The 18164-nt window shown below is 34.7% G+C and overlaps 1 protein-coding gene across 1 annotated transcript in view; it reads right to left on the bottom strand.

The window, feature by feature from the left end:
* rasef (RAS and EF-hand domain containing) overlaps positions 1-15943 on the bottom strand; it is a 33943-nt gene extending 18000 nt beyond the window's left edge. The window contains exons 1-9 of the mRNA XM_059503119.1: positions 15532-15943; positions 13699-13845; positions 11930-12020; positions 6636-6731; positions 5683-5760; positions 5480-5595; positions 4751-4819; positions 369-450; positions 114-184 (exon numbers count right to left, since the gene is read on the bottom strand). Coding sequence (XP_059359102.1) covers positions 114-184; positions 369-450; positions 4751-4819; positions 5480-5595; positions 5683-5760; positions 6636-6731; positions 11930-12020; positions 13699-13845; positions 15532-15854 — 1073 coding nt within the window. The 5' untranslated portion in view covers positions 15855-15943. The remainder of the gene's footprint in view (positions 1-113; positions 185-368; positions 451-4750; positions 4820-5479; positions 5596-5682; positions 5761-6635; positions 6732-11929; positions 12021-13698; positions 13846-15531) is intronic.
* Between the last annotated feature and the right edge of the window lie 2221 nt (positions 15944-18164).

The following is an 18164-nucleotide window of genomic DNA, read 5'->3' on the forward strand; positions in this document are numbered from 1 at the left end:
ATCTGTAAATATTTTAAATGGAGTCTATATACAGTATGTGGGCTGAATTAATACTAAGAGTTTAGAAAGTGTGATCAATATCAGTACATGTAGAGCTTAACTTTATATCTTACCGATCAAAATAAGAGGAACAGACATTCTTTCTGGTGCTCATGTAAACTCCAGGTGAGATCCCACTAACACGCTGTAAGACAAAAACATCACGTCTGTCCTGTTGGATATACATAAATGTATATACAGTAAACTAGAACCCTAATCCACACCTCTTAAAAAGCACACACAGCCATCAAAGTATAAACCTGATCCGCAAACATTTCTCTCAAACAGCAGCATCTGAGTAAAGGAAGGCTGTCACAAGAGGATCTTACCTGAGTCTTACTCTTGCTCTGACTGTTCTCCAGCGAAGCACGCAGACTGTCATTACTGTCATGGAGCTTTCTGTTTGCTGCCCTGGACAAGATCAACAGCAGAAATATAATTTTGCAACAAAATCGGACAACTATAAAGCACAAAAAAAAAGCGCACTTATATGAAGCATTGGCTACATATTACTATTTAAAAGATCTTTACAGAAGGAGTGAAACTGTCATTAGACTGGTAGTTAATAATCATCTGTCCAGAACCAGTATTTTAACATTTAGCAGAGAGGAGCACAATGCATGTTAACTTTGTGTTAATCTCTTGAAAAACACAATATTTTATAACATTATCACTCTTTGAAATGACTAGTTTCATAATTAGGTTAATGGTGTTCAGGCCTATTTCAGAAATATCAAAAATACAATAAAAAACTTTCAAAAAAGATGATGATAATGTTAATGATGAGGAAACATCAATGATCGAATATTCACTGTATTTAAGCATTTTAAAACACTTCAAAATCTACATTTTTTATTTTATTCATTTATTATTATTATTAGTATCTCTTTCTATCTCTTTATCTCCTTTATACTTCGTAATGGCAAGGCTATATGTCCCCATGTAATGGCTTTTTTTGGTTTCTTCCAATGTAAAATTAATTATACTTACACCTATCATTCATTTTTATACATGACACGCCCTGAGGAAGGCTGAAGTTCGAAATGCATTCAGTGTGCAAAGTTTTATTCATTTTTTATGTTTTTGCTGAGATCGCCTTAATGTGAAATTAGGCTTTTAACTTTTTTTGGACCGGAAGAAATGCCTTGGATTTCTTTTCTTGTCATAGTTCCAAAAAATATGTTGTGAAAATGTTTCATTGTTTCATTCAATCCAAACTGGGTGCTTTATTCATTTAATTAGTGGAGATTACTAAAATCAGACAAAAACTGGGTTTTACGAGTAAATTAACTGAGATTACATTGTAGAGAGCACTGGTGTCAAAAGTTTTTACAGTCTACTTAAGGTTTTGGGAAACACAGCACTGAGCATTTGAACAAGAAGAGAAGTTGTAGAAGAGCAAAACACTAACATAATCAAATACTGTTTTCTGATTTGTCTTTGTATTTCAGTATGCTTCACAACGATGCAAGACATTGACAGTGAATGACTGTGGCATGCATATGTTATTCAAACAGCCATTTCAATAACAGATTTGACTTCTGAAATCTTGAAACATGACTACCCATGAACATGATTGTTATTAGCACAGTGTAAACTGTGTACAGTACCGTGTGAGAATGGAACAAGACGACAGGTTAACAAGTGTGAAAGCTCATTTAAAGCGATAGTTCACCCAAAAATGATAATTATCCCATGATTTACTCACCCTTAAGGCATCTTAGGCAGGGGCGGACTGGCCATCGGGAGCACCGGGACATTTCCCGGTGGCCTGACGGTCATTCTGGTCTGCCGGCTGCCGCTGTGCAGCCGATCAGGCTGACGTGCAATAGGCAGGTATGCAACTGCGAATTAATTGACAGTCTTATGAATCTACGAATCAGGCGATCGTGGAGTGAAAGTGACAACACCACATGACCAAACATCAGTGAAGCACTGCCTAATTGGCTATATCCAGAGGAAGGCTTTATCTTAGAAAATCCCGCAAAAAATGGAGCCGTAAACGCAAAGGAGGAGCAGAGAGGGAACGTATAAAAAGGAGAAAAGCCCTGGCCACAGACGCAGCAAATTGGTGCAAAATCCCAGCCATGTTCGCCAGTTAGGAATGGGATAGTTCACTGAAAAAAACGAACCGTTCAGTTCACCACACACGGTTCGGCACGCGCTGGGAACGCTGTTCAACTTAAATCTGACAAAGCATCTGTAATATCGTTTACTATAAATAACACGTAAAACAAACAGGGTTCAGCTAATATATGTTTCTGCTGATGGAAGCGCATTCTGGATTCCCAGACATTACAACAACAGCGATAAAAAAAACCTCTACAAATCATTCACTCTTGTTCAATACACTGTATCAGTGCATTCTCTTAAAGTGACACTCTTTATATTAATCCAACAGCAACAACCAAGAAATCACTCACTACTCTTGATTAAAAAGCTTTTTTAAGTTAAATAAATAATAATCTTTCATTTATAGTCCAAAATGCAATGCTGTTTTACATTTGATTACTTTATTTAATTTCTGTACCTAAAAACTAATGCAAGACCTACCTAAAAAAACCCTGAAAGTCAGTTTATTTTATTTGTATCTTTACTCTGTTGTATAATAATATGATAATATACATATATTTTTTGAAAGTATAGTTTTTTTGTGCCAAAATTGACCAGAAGTTGATTTTCCATTTATAGCCTACAATTTGTAGCTTAGTGTACAATACTTATTTATTTTGAAGGTGACGAAGGAAGCAACAGTAGCAGTAGTGCTGCAAGTGCTCCTGCTGTTGAACAAGAGAGGGTGGACAGTTCAGCTTTTGAGTCAGAGCACGATCCTTCAGCTAAAGTTTAAGCAAAACTAAACATGCTGGCTATACTCTTAGAAAAATATGTGCTTTTATGATTTATAAGGTCCTCAGTAGTAGGACTGTGATCATTGGGACATACAATTGATGGCTGCATAATTAATATAGATTATTGAAAGTGCTTATTTTATATTGCAGAGAAACTCAATGTGCAGAGTGAGAGAGAGGGGGATTAAGGGAAAGATGATAGAGGCAGTGAATGCCTTGATACTTCATGATACTTCATTTGATTATTTTGCCCTTCCACAGTCTAAGGATTTTGATTTATTTTTTAAGTATAACCCAATTCAAACAACTGAAAGAGCTTAAGAGTTTAGAGTTTAGTTTTGAAGCCCAAAAAAGTGCATCTATCCATCATAAAAAGTGTTCCACATGGATCAGGAGAGTTAATAAAGGCTTTCTGAAATCAAGCAGTGCATTTGTGTATCTGAAATATCCGTATTTAAAACTTTATGAAGCATAATCTCTAGTTTGCGCTGTCATACACACATTCACAAGAGATTCCATTCCAGCGAATGACGTAGGTGTAGCGTAAGCTCCAGGAAGAAAATGCTAGTCTCGCAAGAACCAAGTTTTGTTTACAGCAAAGGAAAACCAGCCTCCTCTTGGCTTTTATTGAAATTATTTGACATGTTTTTTTTTTTACAAATCCTAGTTTTGTACTTCTCATTCGTGACCGGTGTTTTGTTTTGTTTTACTTCTCACCAGTGCTTACGCTACGCCACTCTCTCATGAACAATAGTTAGTAAGAGATTATGGCTTATAAAGTTTTAAATATGGATATTTTTATTATACAAACACATCGCTTTGCTTTGCTACAAGGCCTTTATTAACCCCTCAGAGCCATGTGGAGCACTTTTTATGATGGATGGATGGACTTTTTTGGGCTTCAAAATCTCAACATCTATTCACTGCCATTATAAGGCTTGGAAGAGCCAGGACATGTTTTTTTTTTTTGTATAACTGATTTGTCTGAAAAAGAAAGTCATATAATCCTAGGATGACTTGAGGGTGAGTAAATGATGGGATAATTATCATTTTTGGGTGCTTTCGCACTTGTTAACCTGTCATCTTGTTCCATTTTCACACTTTACACACTTTACACTGTGCTAATAACAATCATGTTCATGGGTAGTCATGTTTCGAGATTTCACAAGTCAAATCTGTTATTGAAACGGCTGTTTGAATAACATATGCATGCCACATATACTGTCATTGTCATGCATCTTTGTGAAGCATACTGAAATACAAAGACAAATCAGAAAACAGTATTTGATTATGTTAGTGTTTTGCTCTTCTACAACTTCTCTTCTTGTTCAAATGCTCATTGCTGTGTTTCCCAGAACCTTAAGTAGACTGTAAAAACTTTTGACACCAGTGCTCTCTACAATATAATTTTGAGTGATACAATACAGTCTTGAGGGTGAGTAAATCATAAGGTAATTTTCATTTTTGGATAATATATCCCTTTAAGTCACAAATGCGTTATTAAATTTAAATAGAGATGCAATAAAAAATAAAATAAAAAAATAAATAAACATTTGGAACTGATCAAAATTGTAAGATGTGTAAATAATTAATTAATTTTTCTAAATTTTTAACTTCAATAAGTCTCAATATTCCTTATAATGTCAGTGCATCTGGTTTCTACTGCAGACTTTCCTGGAGACATCTCCAGTTTGAATGTGTTTTGATTTTTTTTCTGATTTCTTAAATAACCTGCAAGTGAATCTGTCTCAATATGGCTTAGAAATAGCATTAATTAAAAACAATGTTAAGGCATATCTGGTGTTAGCAAGAAGAGTTCCTACAGTAGCAGTAGTTTCACGTGCTGTGTGTGTTCAACTCACTGAAGCACCTCGATCTGTCTCTCCAGGTTACCTCTCTCCTCAGAGAAACACTTCATAAGAGCCTCATCTCTGTACAAACACACAGATCAACATATTTAGGATTAACCTGAACATATAGGATTAAGAGACCTAAACTATGATCATGCAGAATATGCTATTAATTTAAGCTAAAAAAACAGCCTAAAGAACAGCCTAAAAGACTAAAGTGTTACCAATTTCAGTTGATTTCTTAAGCAGGTTTCTACTGTTTCAACTGTCTGTTAAACATAGCTTTCGTTGGTTTCACCTAATGTAGACAGTCATTAAATATTTGGGTTTCCTTATGTTTTTACACTGTAACACTCATTATAATACATGTAAACTATGCTCTGTTTTGTAGTTACTAGGTGACAAGGTCCAGACATTCCTGTGCAGTGTGACGCGTGACACCAGGATATCCTGCTCTGATGATGTCAGCACTGCAAACACTCACAAAACCGGTTTACAGCCACTCAGAGCCTTCACGCAGGGGAACGAGAGTCTGTGTTCTTTCATTATTGACACGGTATTGACATTACACATCCAGCTGGGAGTGTCAGACTGAGTCAGAAGAGACGGTCTGAGTTACTTCAGAGTACATATTTGATTGGCTTCTTAAAAATTCCTGATCTGAAGATCCGAATCCAAAGGGTTTATCACATATTCATCAATAACTAGTTAACTGTGACAAACAAACACACACATACGTACCGTTCAAAGTTGATGCTCTGGTCTGTGAGATCACTCTTGAGAGAGTCCAGCTCACTCTGCAAGAACGCAATATTAGTTTGGGACTCCAAAAGCTCCTGTTTCAACTTCTGGTTTTGCTGAAAGAAGAATGTAAAACAAAAACACATTATATAACATCATACACAATTTTTAATGACCTATTCAGATTCAAGTAGGAGCTATACCAGTAATAACTCATTGTTCTGCCGTTTCAGTGCTGAAGTTTCCTCTTTGAGGCTGCTACTCCTGTTTTGGTTTTCGATCTTAAAAAAGACAAAAAAAATTATATATATATATATATATATATATATATATATATATATATATATAAATACATACAATACAGATTGTTTCAAAGTAGAAAAATAAAAGTGTTAATATTTCCAAATTCATCACTTATGAAACAATTGAGAGCTTTAGTTTATTTAGTTCAATAAGTGTCAATGTTGCAAGTTCATCAATTATGAACTATAAATCAGCTCCAAAGACAATAGTGGAATTATTCATCTCAAGTGAGTTCAATATTAATTCAATAACAGGTAATTCAGTTCAATAACAGTGCAAATGTTCATCAATCATTAAACAAGTTAAGTTCAGCTATAATCAGCTCTATAAGACAATAGCATTGTTATTTAGTCAGTTTAATGTTGATTCAATCAAGTTCAATAACAGTGCCGATGTTGTAGAGCTCATACATTTTTAAACTAATTGAATTTAGTTTTTAAGCAGCTCTTCAGATGACAATAGCATCACAATTCAGCTTGATGTAGTTCAGTAATTGTTTGAATTCAGTTAAATAACTATGTCAGTGATGCAAAGTTCATCAGTTACTGTATGAAACAGATTTGAATGCAGCTCTGCAGTAAACAATAACATTATTAGAATAATTATTTAGTAGACCATAACCCCCAAACCAACAGGATAAACAGAACAAAGCAGATATCATTAACGTACTTAATGATATTTAATTGCACCACATTGTTCAAGAAAAACGGAGTCTAATTCAACGAGGAGCCCTGATTGTGGCGAAAGGAGGAGCTGGGGATGGAGGAGGGTAAGTAAGCGAAAAAGCTGCTGAATAATACTGATTAAATCTATATATGCCCATTATTATTTTGAATCAGTAGGAGTCAGTCACCATCTGCAGAGTCTGTATCTTCTGTTGTAGTTCACATATCTGAGACTCGTACTGGTGTTTCATGCTGCTCAGAGTCGCCTCAGCTTTTTTAGACTCCTAGAACAGAACAGAATCCATAAGCTGGTGGTAAAAATAATAAATCTTTGCATTTTATAACATTTCTAAAACAAATGGTAACATCATGAGTGAAAACTGAAAAAACAAATCATGATGATGTAAAAATTCCAAATGTGTTGTAATAAGATGAAACGATGACTGCATGGTTGCAAACAAGTCAAAATATCGTAGTTATATAAAATATTAAAATAAGACATGAAAAGCTCTGTACAGAAGTTTAAAACATTAGATCAAGACAATTAAGGTGACAAAATGTTTAGGAATATCAGTGCACTAATGGATAGAAATGCTTTTTACTTTTCACAGGAACTTGAACAGGTGCTGTTAAACAAACAGTCGGTTCATTTCACATTACATAACGAGATAAGTCATGGAACATGGGTCTCTGATAAGGAACAAGAACACATGCAGGACTGTCGAAGATTGTCTGCACTAAAAAGTGATGTCATGGATAAATGAAGCCTTGAATGTGATCCAAGACACTCACATGATCTACTTCATTTAGAGCTGCCTATATCAACTCCTAACTCACAATAAACAGAGCGCTGTATCCATAGAAACGAAATAAATACCAGCTCTGAAGTAATATCTAATCAATTAAAATTTCCATCCTCGATTGTGTCGATGAAAAAGAAAACCGTATATATATATGAATTGAGGGATGCCTGCAAAAGACATTAAAATGTCTTGTTTCATATCAGCATAGTCCCCTATACACCCATTCATTTTTAAGAATTGTATTTTCTTGCAAGAATAATAAAGATTAAGCGTACTGTATTTAAGTGGATTACTCAATTCATTGTCAGTGTAATATTAAGTAATTTTGTTATAAATGTCTTCTTGTGTGTTTGATCACAAAAAAGTAGTACTATTAAACAGTATCAAATTTGATAAACAATGTGACTTATCATTATGGTAAAGAGTGTAAATATCTATACCGCACCTGTTTTATAAAATAAATATTTTGCATATTGCATTTATCAGGGTTCTTGCAGGTTTCAGTTTGTTACATTTAAGACCTTTTTAAGACCTTTTAAGACCATGATGTGTGAAGTTTAAGACCAACACGACACATAAATAGAAACATTAGAATGATCCCAGAAATTCTTAAACATTCTAGTGTTTATTGATACACTTAGAGAAAAATATCAAAGAAACTCAGCAATAAAACAGATGAAAATACTGAACTTCTGATATCCATATTCCCAACACAACACTAGTACATACAACCTAACCCTACATATGTCTGAGTTCATCCCCTTTAGCATCAATCTCAGTTTTAAGGGCTTTCAGTTCTGCAAGTTTTTCTTTGTGTGCCCTTCTCAGGGCATTGGACTTTGAGAGAAGCTGAGCCATCTTGGAGCCTGCCGTGGCCTCAGCTTGTTCTGCTAGTGTATCTGCCTCCCTGACAAGACAGGCAGACATATCTTCTAAGTTTGTCTTTCTTTTCTTAAGGTCCACCAGACACTGCTCAGCCAGCTTTCTTTTCTGACTCTGAGATTCCTTTTCTTTTCTGATGCGCTCTTGATCAAGAAAGAGTCTTTATTTTGACCGGGCTGCACCCACAGATGCCATAAGTTCCTTGGTAAGGGGGACCTGAATGACATCCCAATGCATTGTAACAAAGTCACATATGAGCCTTTGTGCAACAATTGTGTCCTGTTGCATGTTTTGGTCTCCACCTCCTTGTTGATAGAAAATCCCCTTTCAACAGTGGCCTGGCCATGTGAAAGGAGCAGTAACTTCTGGCAAAAACACCAAGCAGCAGGGTAGGGACCTCTTAATCTCTCACGCAAGAAGGTGTCTAAACGTCTCTCAAATGGCTGGAAGGCAAGGAATTCTTCATCCTTGCCTCAGCAGACAGGAACGATTCAAACTGTTGGACAATGGCATCACCTACAAAAAAGTGTGAGAAAATAAGTCAGTCAAATATGCATAGTCATGACTGAAAAATATTGGCACTCCTGTCTTTTTTCTCTCTGCATTTTTGTATTGTTCCAATGCACAAAGGAAACGTGTATACTAAAACCTGTGCACCCCCATACTTCTCTGCATGGTCCTGTTGGAGTAGGTCCAAAAGCTTAAAATTCACATTCGGTCCATCCATGGACACTGAAATCAGCCTGCCGCGGTCCAAAGGATGCAATGCCTCCTTTTGGAAAATAAGAAGAAAAAAGCTTAAAGATTACATTCATGTATAAATTCAGCTACATAAACTGCAACCTTTCTTCTAGTATGGAGCTGATGCAGATTAACAGAATTATTAACAGAAATTAAAGAGAGGCTGATGAGCTTCTCTCCACAGTCCTTAACAAAGCATCTAAAAGAAATTTAAGTAGGCTAATACTTGAACCTCCCTCTACATTATCTAGCCTATCAATTATCTCAATGGAACCAATGACTTTAGATGGAACCAACATACAGTATTGAAAGCTGAATGTTGAATAAGAATATTATAAAACTGGCAGGCTGAATATGAATGTGAATCTGGAATGCACTACTCTTTTTCACCCCATGTGCAAACTATGCCGACTGAAAAAATAATTAGGCCTATTTCTAGTGTTAATTTCGTCACCTATTTTTAATTTAGTCTTAGTCTTGTGCCAAATGTCCTTGTTAGTTTTAGTCATATTTAGTCATTTACATATCTTTTTTTGTTAGTCAAGTTTTAGTCAACTAAAAGTCTTTTAGTTTTAGTCTAGTTTTAGTCAAAAAAGAACTCAATATATTTTTAGTCTAGTTTTAGTAAAAAACATTGTAGTCTTTTTTTAAAATAACACATTATTATTGAGATTATTACTGATAAACATTTTAGTAAAAAAGTGTTTCACATAACTCAAACATTGGTTAAATGTCAAAATTTACCTGACAAAATACACTTGTTGAATGATTTTTGTTGAATGCTAATGATTTACAATTTCTGATTTAGGACTCGAGCTTGACTGCACATCACATATTTTACTTTATTGATACTGCTTTTAATCGTAAGTTAATGCAACGGACCGGTCATCGGGACATAAGCTGTCATGTACAATAAATGCCAGCGCAGCGACAGGAAATATAATTTAACACAAAAAGCCTGCCTAGACGGTGAACTTGTTGCGCTCAGGATTTTTTATTTATTTATTATTATTATTTGAGCCGCAGTGGCGTGTGGACGAATTCTTTCTACGCACACACCATTTTATTTCTTGATAACAGATCGCTGCTAACTATAACACACCGTTGCCATGAAAAACAGAACGTTGCCATTAACACACATGATTCTAACCGTAGAGACGGAGCGCACTATTTTCTTTAGTGGAAGCAATACAATCGTTTTTAAATCAATAAACTTTTAAATCATAATTTTGTGTCAAATTATTGTTTTATTTGGTAGGTAGCAATGTAATAAGCGGGATCCTAACTCTTTTAAAGGTGTAACAGCTGATGAAAAAGCAGAGACGATGGTAGACGAAAATGAAGAGAGATTTTATCTTAGTTTTTATTTTATGCAAAAATTTTCGTCTCGTCTTTTTTCGTCAACAATAATACGTGTTAATTTAATAGTTAATTTAATGCGTGTCTTAGTCAGCGTTTTTGGACAGTGGTGCAGTCTTGCCATCGTCTCGTCTTAGTCATGAAAAAAAGGTCATTAACGAACATATTTCGTCTCGTCTGACGAAATTAACACTACCTATTTCCATAGGCTCTAATGGTGCATAGATGTTATAAATCATATAGACCATAGGACGATATGCACATTTTACACAATATAGCACTCTACATTTTTAGCATATTTCCCTAGATGGGGTAGTTCAAATACAGACTTACAAATTAACAGTAAAGTATAGGCCATCTCACTTACTTCGATATGCTTCAGGAGGTCCTGCGCTGTCCCATGTCCCATGAACTGAGATCCCATGTATCTCGACCACACCTCTCCATTGCTCCAGAAACGAACGTGGAGGTCCAGTTGCTTGGATTTGGTGGATGAGTTGAAGCTTTCTTCAAACATCAAGACATACGGTCCACTAATGTTGTTAATTAGATCTCTCTTGATAAAGTCCGCTATACCAAATCTTGCTATATAAGCGATCTTGTTCGGTCCGCACGTAAACGTTTTCGCAATGTTTGAATCGGGGAACATTGCCTGGAAAACGTCACTAATATTATCGTTACTGTTATATGACATATGTTTTGTCACGGTGTGGAGAATCCAAAGTACCTCCGATTTTGAAGTCTCAGTGGATCCGAAAGTAGCCCGAAGATCAGACCAACTCGACGAAGCTGTAACATTTTTGCCTTGGAGTCCGGAGGGACCAGGCATCGACAATGATGTAGGCCTAGGCAGCTGGGATACCGAACAGAACTGTGAGATGGTTTGACTCTGCTGAAGGTTTTTCATGGCAAGCGGGTGTTTGTCCGCTTTGGCATGAGACTCGAGCGCCTTCACACCCAATGTCCCTAGCTGTAATATCTTCTTGCATATTTTGCAGCGAGCTTCATATCTATTGCTGGGGACAGCTTGTAACCAGCTGCAAAACTCACCCTTATCGAGCCAAGTCATGTTAAACACACACTTCCCCATGATCTTTGAAAACTACGCGCTCGACGACAGCCCTGACTTAACGTTGCACGAACTCGGCGGGCAGGTAGCTAGTGAACCAACTTCCTTCACTTTATTGGCGGGTTACATACCGCCACCTACTTTACAGGAGTTATACCTGCAGTGATCACGCAATGGGATTATCATCATCACGTAGCCTTCTAGAAAACAAAACAACCAACTTATTATTAGTTCTACGGCGTTTTAATATTTTATTTTCGGCGGACAACGCTTGATCACAATTAACAAAATGAACGAAGGTAAGAATTTTAAGACTTGGGTAAATTAAATTTAAGACCTAAAATTGTGTTTTTTAGGCTTTTTGAGGCCTTAAATTTAACTTTCTGAATTTAAGTCTTTTTTAGACTTTTTAAGACTCCGCGGGAACCCTGATTTATATGTATTTTAGAAGCTCTCCGATGCTCATGAGATAATATTAAGCGGTGTTACATACAGTTACTTTATGAGGTAAAGTATTCACAGTACAAACAGTTTCTCGCTAATTTGCAAATAAATAAATAAAATAAATTATGCTCAATAATAAATAATAATACAATTTTTTTTTTAAAGTCGTATGTTTTCTCTTGACCTGTAGACGTGTGTTTCTCTCTGCAGTGTGGATGCGGTGATCCATCTCTTCCTCCATCTCACTCAGCTGTATAGCCGTCTGATCCTGGGCTCTGAACAAACACATATGCAGCGATGATACACAATTCTCTTAATGAACCAGTACAACCAAACTTTCGTTCTTCCATTGACCAAAAAAAGACGACTTTTGAAAAACCAAACAGTTTTGGTTACTACTGGTTTCCACTGTATGGACAAAAATAAATAAATAAATAAATAAAATGTTCCACAAAAGAAAGCAAGTCATACATATTTGGAGCACACTGCACAGTATGATAATATGACAGAATTTCATACTTTCCAATATGCCAGAAGTTAATTTCTGGGAGAACTATATGTTTAAGTTAGGATTTTGTGAGGTGGCACAGTGTGGAGGACGGAACAAAACCTCATCGGAGCCATAAGGGGTAACAGTAAAATAATACGCTGATCATGTGCTGACTCAGTAGCATTAACACAGGCTTTACTCCTTTCAAACTTTATCTGGAATTTCATCGTTTCTGTCACTGCAACTTCCCCTATCAGACGAATACACACACAAAATCAAAATCAATGTCTGCCTGATATAAAAAAAATATTTAAAAAAATGTAGTTAATATTTGTATTCACCCAGCCACAAAAAATCTGAATGCTTTTTTTTTTCTTCTATTATCGACCGTGATCAAATGAATCCGTTTTGTTCTTTCGGTAGTTTAAATGTTTCTATTTTTTTTTCTCTCTTCAGTCTTATATTGGACAGTATTAAACCTTATCAGTTACTTTTACAAGTTCGAGTTTAAATGTTTCTATTTATTTCGTCCTCTCTCTAACATTGGAAAATGCTAAATTAAACCTAATGAATTGCATCAAACTACTCCAATTAGTTATTTAGGAGTTTTATTTATTTATTTTGTCCTGCTCAGACTTGTATTGAACAATAATTTAGTTACGTCATAATGTTATGCATAAACTCCATTTTAAAGGAATATTAAAATGTTCACTGTATAAGGAATAATTTTTTGATTACTTATATAACATTATTGCATATATTATATAAAGCTTGAAGCATCAGAATCGGCATCTGGATATCGGCCGATCACCATGACAAGAAATCGGTGCTCGGTATCGGCTGCAAATATCCTGATCGGAGCATCCCTAATAATCAGACTACTTTTGGTTACTTTATATTACTTACGATGATTTGCACATTGATTTGAATTGGATAGTTTTGCACCACATTCATATAAAATATGAAGAAAAAGATTATTTATTTCATTCTTTGTTGACAACAAGTGCAAAATTATACATCAATAATAATAATAAATTTAAAATAAAGCACTAAATATATTAAATATTTAATTTGTTAATGCTGCTTAATAACAGCTTAATTATAGCCATCTGACTAGTGGCAAGTCTCTCGGTGCAATTACACAAAACTGAAACAAAGCGATTTTGAAAAGAAAATGTAATCAGATAAAAATAAGAATTAGGAAGGATCAATAAATTATTCATAATTTGCTCCCTTTTTATATTTTGTAATGTAATCAATAAAAAAGTAGTCAATTGTAGTCTAATCATGAGTATTTGAATGTAAAGTAATAATGTAATCTAATTACATAATCCACATTAGATGTAATCAGTCACTACCATACAGCAACTCAAGAACGAAAATAAATGGTTATTATAAAAACATGCTGCAAGGAATTTCTGAAAAAAACTCCAGTATGTATGTATATACATGAGTTTGTTTACCTCTTTACAGCAAGAGCCAGATGTTCCATTTCTGAGTTCAGTATTCGGCTCTCTTTGATGAAACTGAGAAGAACTCTTTCATACTGAGGGACGATTCTGGGCTCCGTCAAACTGATGTTCTGGTACAGCGTTGATATCTGGTCAATCCTACACACATTACAACAACACCAAGCCATTAAAACCCACCGACTAGAACAGAAACACAGTTAAATAAAACAGGGTTCTGCTTAAGGACAATCATGTGTTTTTCAGACATTATTCAACCCAATGGTGTTTACATCACCTACATGACCTGAAAAAGATGGGGTCATAACTCCATGTGTTTAAGCCTCATGACTTTGCTGTTCTCTTTTATGAAATAGCACCCGTGTCATCAAATGCTATGGCAGATGAGTGAAATAAGAGAGGTATTGATAGCCCAGGACTAATCAATGTTCTGTCGACACAACGGTGATGTGTCTCATGTCAAGCCTCTGCCTAGAATCAACTCATGAGATACATCAACCTTAATTTGAGTGTGGACCGTCATCAACCCAACAACAGCTAAACATCTCATGCTCATCTCAAAATGTAAATAAAACAAAGATTCTTTTAACAATTTATCAGCATTTAGGAAAACAGTTTAACGTATCTCTGAAATGGTGTGTTACCGTATACCTGTAGATATTTGCACAGGCTGATAAACAAAACGAGGACAGATATATTTAGTTTTGCAATATGGTATACTGTAACTGTATACAGTGCAATCTTTGGTTTTGAAATGTGATACTCTTTCATTTGGACTTTTTAGCTATACTGATCTTTCATCCTACAATATTGATCTGTTCAATAAGATTAGTTCAGTCTATCCCCAAAATATCCGTTAAACACAGAACAGATGCTTCCCTGATCATATACTTTTAAAATAAACATTAACATAAAATAAAATGAAATATTTTATTACACAGAAGGTTCTTTGTAATGGAAAATGTTCTTATCAATATCAATAACAACAACAATAATAATAATACATTAATAATATTTATAAACAAAGATATAAATATAAATAATGGTTTATATATAGTGTAATTGTATTACTAACAAACAGTATTTTACTACATATATGTATACGTGTATATGTATGTATATGCATGTGGGTGTGTGTATAATTTTATTGCTAATGAATAATATTTTTCAACACATTCAAGCTTAGATAAAGAGATTTTGTCTAACTCAAATAATCATAGTTTTTTCATCAATCATAGTAATTTATAAATAGTAATACCCTATATATAATTAGGACTTTATGTGTTACAATATTGGTGTGTGTTTTTGTCTTTATATGAACAATACCTATAAAAATGTAACAACTTCCTCTAAGGAATTTTCCATTAAGATATTTTACGATTGATTCCAAATTCCAATAGAAATTCCAATGGGAATCCAACAAAAAATGTCATATTCATTCCTTTTGTTAGATAATAAACATCATTATAAGAACTGGAAAAGTAAAAAAGTAACTGCTTTCATAATAACAGCCCAAGGCAATGGGGAGTAGTTTTTAAATCCTAAACATTTCCTTTAAACTTAAATGTCCTAATGTGATGATAGTTAGGAATATTATTAAAATATGTTATCATTAAAAAAAAAAAAAAAAAAAAATCTTACATTTTTAAATATATGTATATAAATAAAAATAAAAGTTTTGTATTATGTTGCAATCCTATTGAAGAATTGCCATTAGGAACGTTAAAGATAGGTCTATATTTTAATGAATTTTTAATGGGAACTGTACACATTTCTTCACGCGTTCCTTCAGGATTTAAATTGACAGATACCGCACAGGTGTTTTACCTGGGGATGAATTTGAGCTGATCTCCGAGGCGGGATTTAAAATCCTCCCAGGCGGCTGAGAAACTTTCCCCGGCGTGTTCGCTGCTCATCTCCTCGTCCTTCAACAAGTGTGTCTCCTGAAAGCCGTCCATGAACTCCTCCAGATTGATCGTGCCGTCTTTGTCGGTGTCAAGTCTGGCGAAGAGCGCGTCTATCTCGGTGGATCGCACGCGCAGCTCGGAGCATATTCGGACGAACTCCCATTTCTCGATGCGTCCGGAGTGATCCACATCACAGGCGCGGAAGAGCTCTCGGAGCCTGTCCTTCTGCGCCTCAGAACCCATGACTGCTCCACAGACTTATTACTTGGCAAACATCATGAGAGTGGCTTTTCAAACGGTGTTGACCTTGTGGTATCATGCTTTTGCACTCACTGGCTCCAAGAATTCAGTGAGTGAAATAAACGCCCCTAACACAAACTGCGCAAAGTAAACAAGCTCAGTCAACTGTTTGAGGCGTTTAGTTCGCAGCGGCGCGTCACGAGGCGTTTACAAAATACTTATAAAATACATCAGAATATAATATAGTGTTTACAGCAGCTACAAGAAAACTCACGTTTAACAAAATCAAGAAAAAAAAATCGCCTATTTGTGAAACGAAGCAGGGTACAGTAGTTAATTTTATTTGACATTCATTTTATATGAAGTTTGCCATATGCAACACATTTGCCAATTTTATTCTCTTAGTAGTTTACAAACTGATGTAATTTTTGTCTGACAGTAAGCCATATGTTTAGTTTGAATGTTATAATGAAAATATATGGCAAAATGGACAGTCTCCCTCTCAGTTTTCAAGATCTTCCTCTTCTGTTTCTTTCCTAAAACTTATCTGTAGCCTATTCTTTTTCTTTTAATTGAGGGTCTTTCTATTTTTACATTTGTCTTCAAGGCTTTGATCCAGTGTGTTAATTCTGTTTCATTATCTCTGTACAGAATTTGGTTGCATATTCTGTTGCTTTGAAATGTGCTTTATAAACTAAACTAAACTGATGGCTGATTCTACACAGTAGAATGCATTTTTTGTCTTCTTTTTTGTAAGTAGGTCTAATTTTCTTCAAACATATGAAATATTGCTCACTTTTTAATTAGGTAATTTCATCTACAGCTTTTTATTTTTACTTGGAGATAATTTTATTGACAATGTGCCATGCTTAAGTGGAAGATTTCTGCCACCCGGTAGAAATACAAATAGTATTGAAATGAATGTCAGGATATTCGCACTAAAACCACTAGATAGCAGCAGAAGATAATTCATTTTTTCATTTACCATTTCCACTCTGTAATACAGCTCTTTTCACAAGCTTTGAATTTGGATTTATATTTAGATTATATAAAATTACTATTATAACATTTAAAAATCACCTCATTGTCAAAGTTCAGCATTTTGTTATCCGAAGTAGCCTATTAAGTGGCAAGTATATAATAATATATAATAATAATAAATAAATAAATAATAATAATAATAATAAATTGTATTCAAAACTGCAATTTTCGGCGAAAGGTGGCTTGTTTGTATCTTTGTTAATAATCTCAGTTCCTCTCAAATGAAAATTAAATGCCCATTCACACGTATACTCGGAAATGAACCGATATTAACGTTAATCACTTTGCCATCTTAAACAATGTTAAATGTTGAGTGAATTTAGAATCTTTATAGAGCTAACCAATTTCTGTTCACTTGGATACTGCTCCCCTTATCTTAATGCACTGTTCTTTTTCCCCTTTTTCTTTTCTGTTCTGCGCCTCAGAGCGTTTCCCTCCTCAATTCATTTTGGTCATGTGAATCTGTCTGTACCAATAATGTGTCCAAGGGTGAGCGGTTAATATGTACTCAGTTTATTATATATTTTTTAGCTCATTAAAAATACTAAAAACCATTAAAAAAATAGCAATATTATAATGTTTAAATAATTATTTATAATGTTTTATTAAAGAAGATTTACACAGAATGATTGCGGCACCCCTATGAATTGCATATACTGCATACCCCCTTTTTGCACCTGCTGTATTGGCTGTGACTAAGCACAGCGGGTTAATCATTTTTATCATTTTTTTTTTATTTAAATAAATTTTTCAGCATCCTAAAATGACTTAAACATTACATTAGATCAGGGTTTCCTAAACTGGTCTTAACCACTTTTTAAAAGGTCGCTATATATGATGAAGACATCGAGAAAGCTACATCACCCGTGTTTAGTAAGAACATAATTATTTGTTTCATACTTGGTCTGATTGCTTGAGAGCTGCTTTTCTCACACAAATTCAGATGCGTTTATACACATGATCGTTGCAGATTGTGAATATAGTCAAAGCTAAATGGTATGACACACACAGTAGGGTTTTTAGAAAGGACAATTTAAAAGAATCAGGGAGAAGCAGTTCAATTCAATTCAATTCAAGTGTATTTGTATAGCGCTTTTTACAATACAAATCGTTACAAAGCAACTTTACAGAAAATAAAAAATAATAATAATAATACAAGACGTAGTCAGCTAGATGATGAACTATCAATATTATTAATTAATAGTAATTATATGATGCAGTCACACATGTAGCAATAATTGTTAGTTCTGTTTGTTGATTCAAGGTTAGGAT

The sequence above is a fragment of the Carassius carassius genome, chromosome 21 (assembly GCF_963082965.1).
Source record: "Carassius carassius chromosome 21, fCarCar2.1, whole genome shotgun sequence".
NCBI lineage: Eukaryota > Metazoa > Chordata > Actinopteri > Cypriniformes > Cyprinidae > Carassius > Carassius carassius.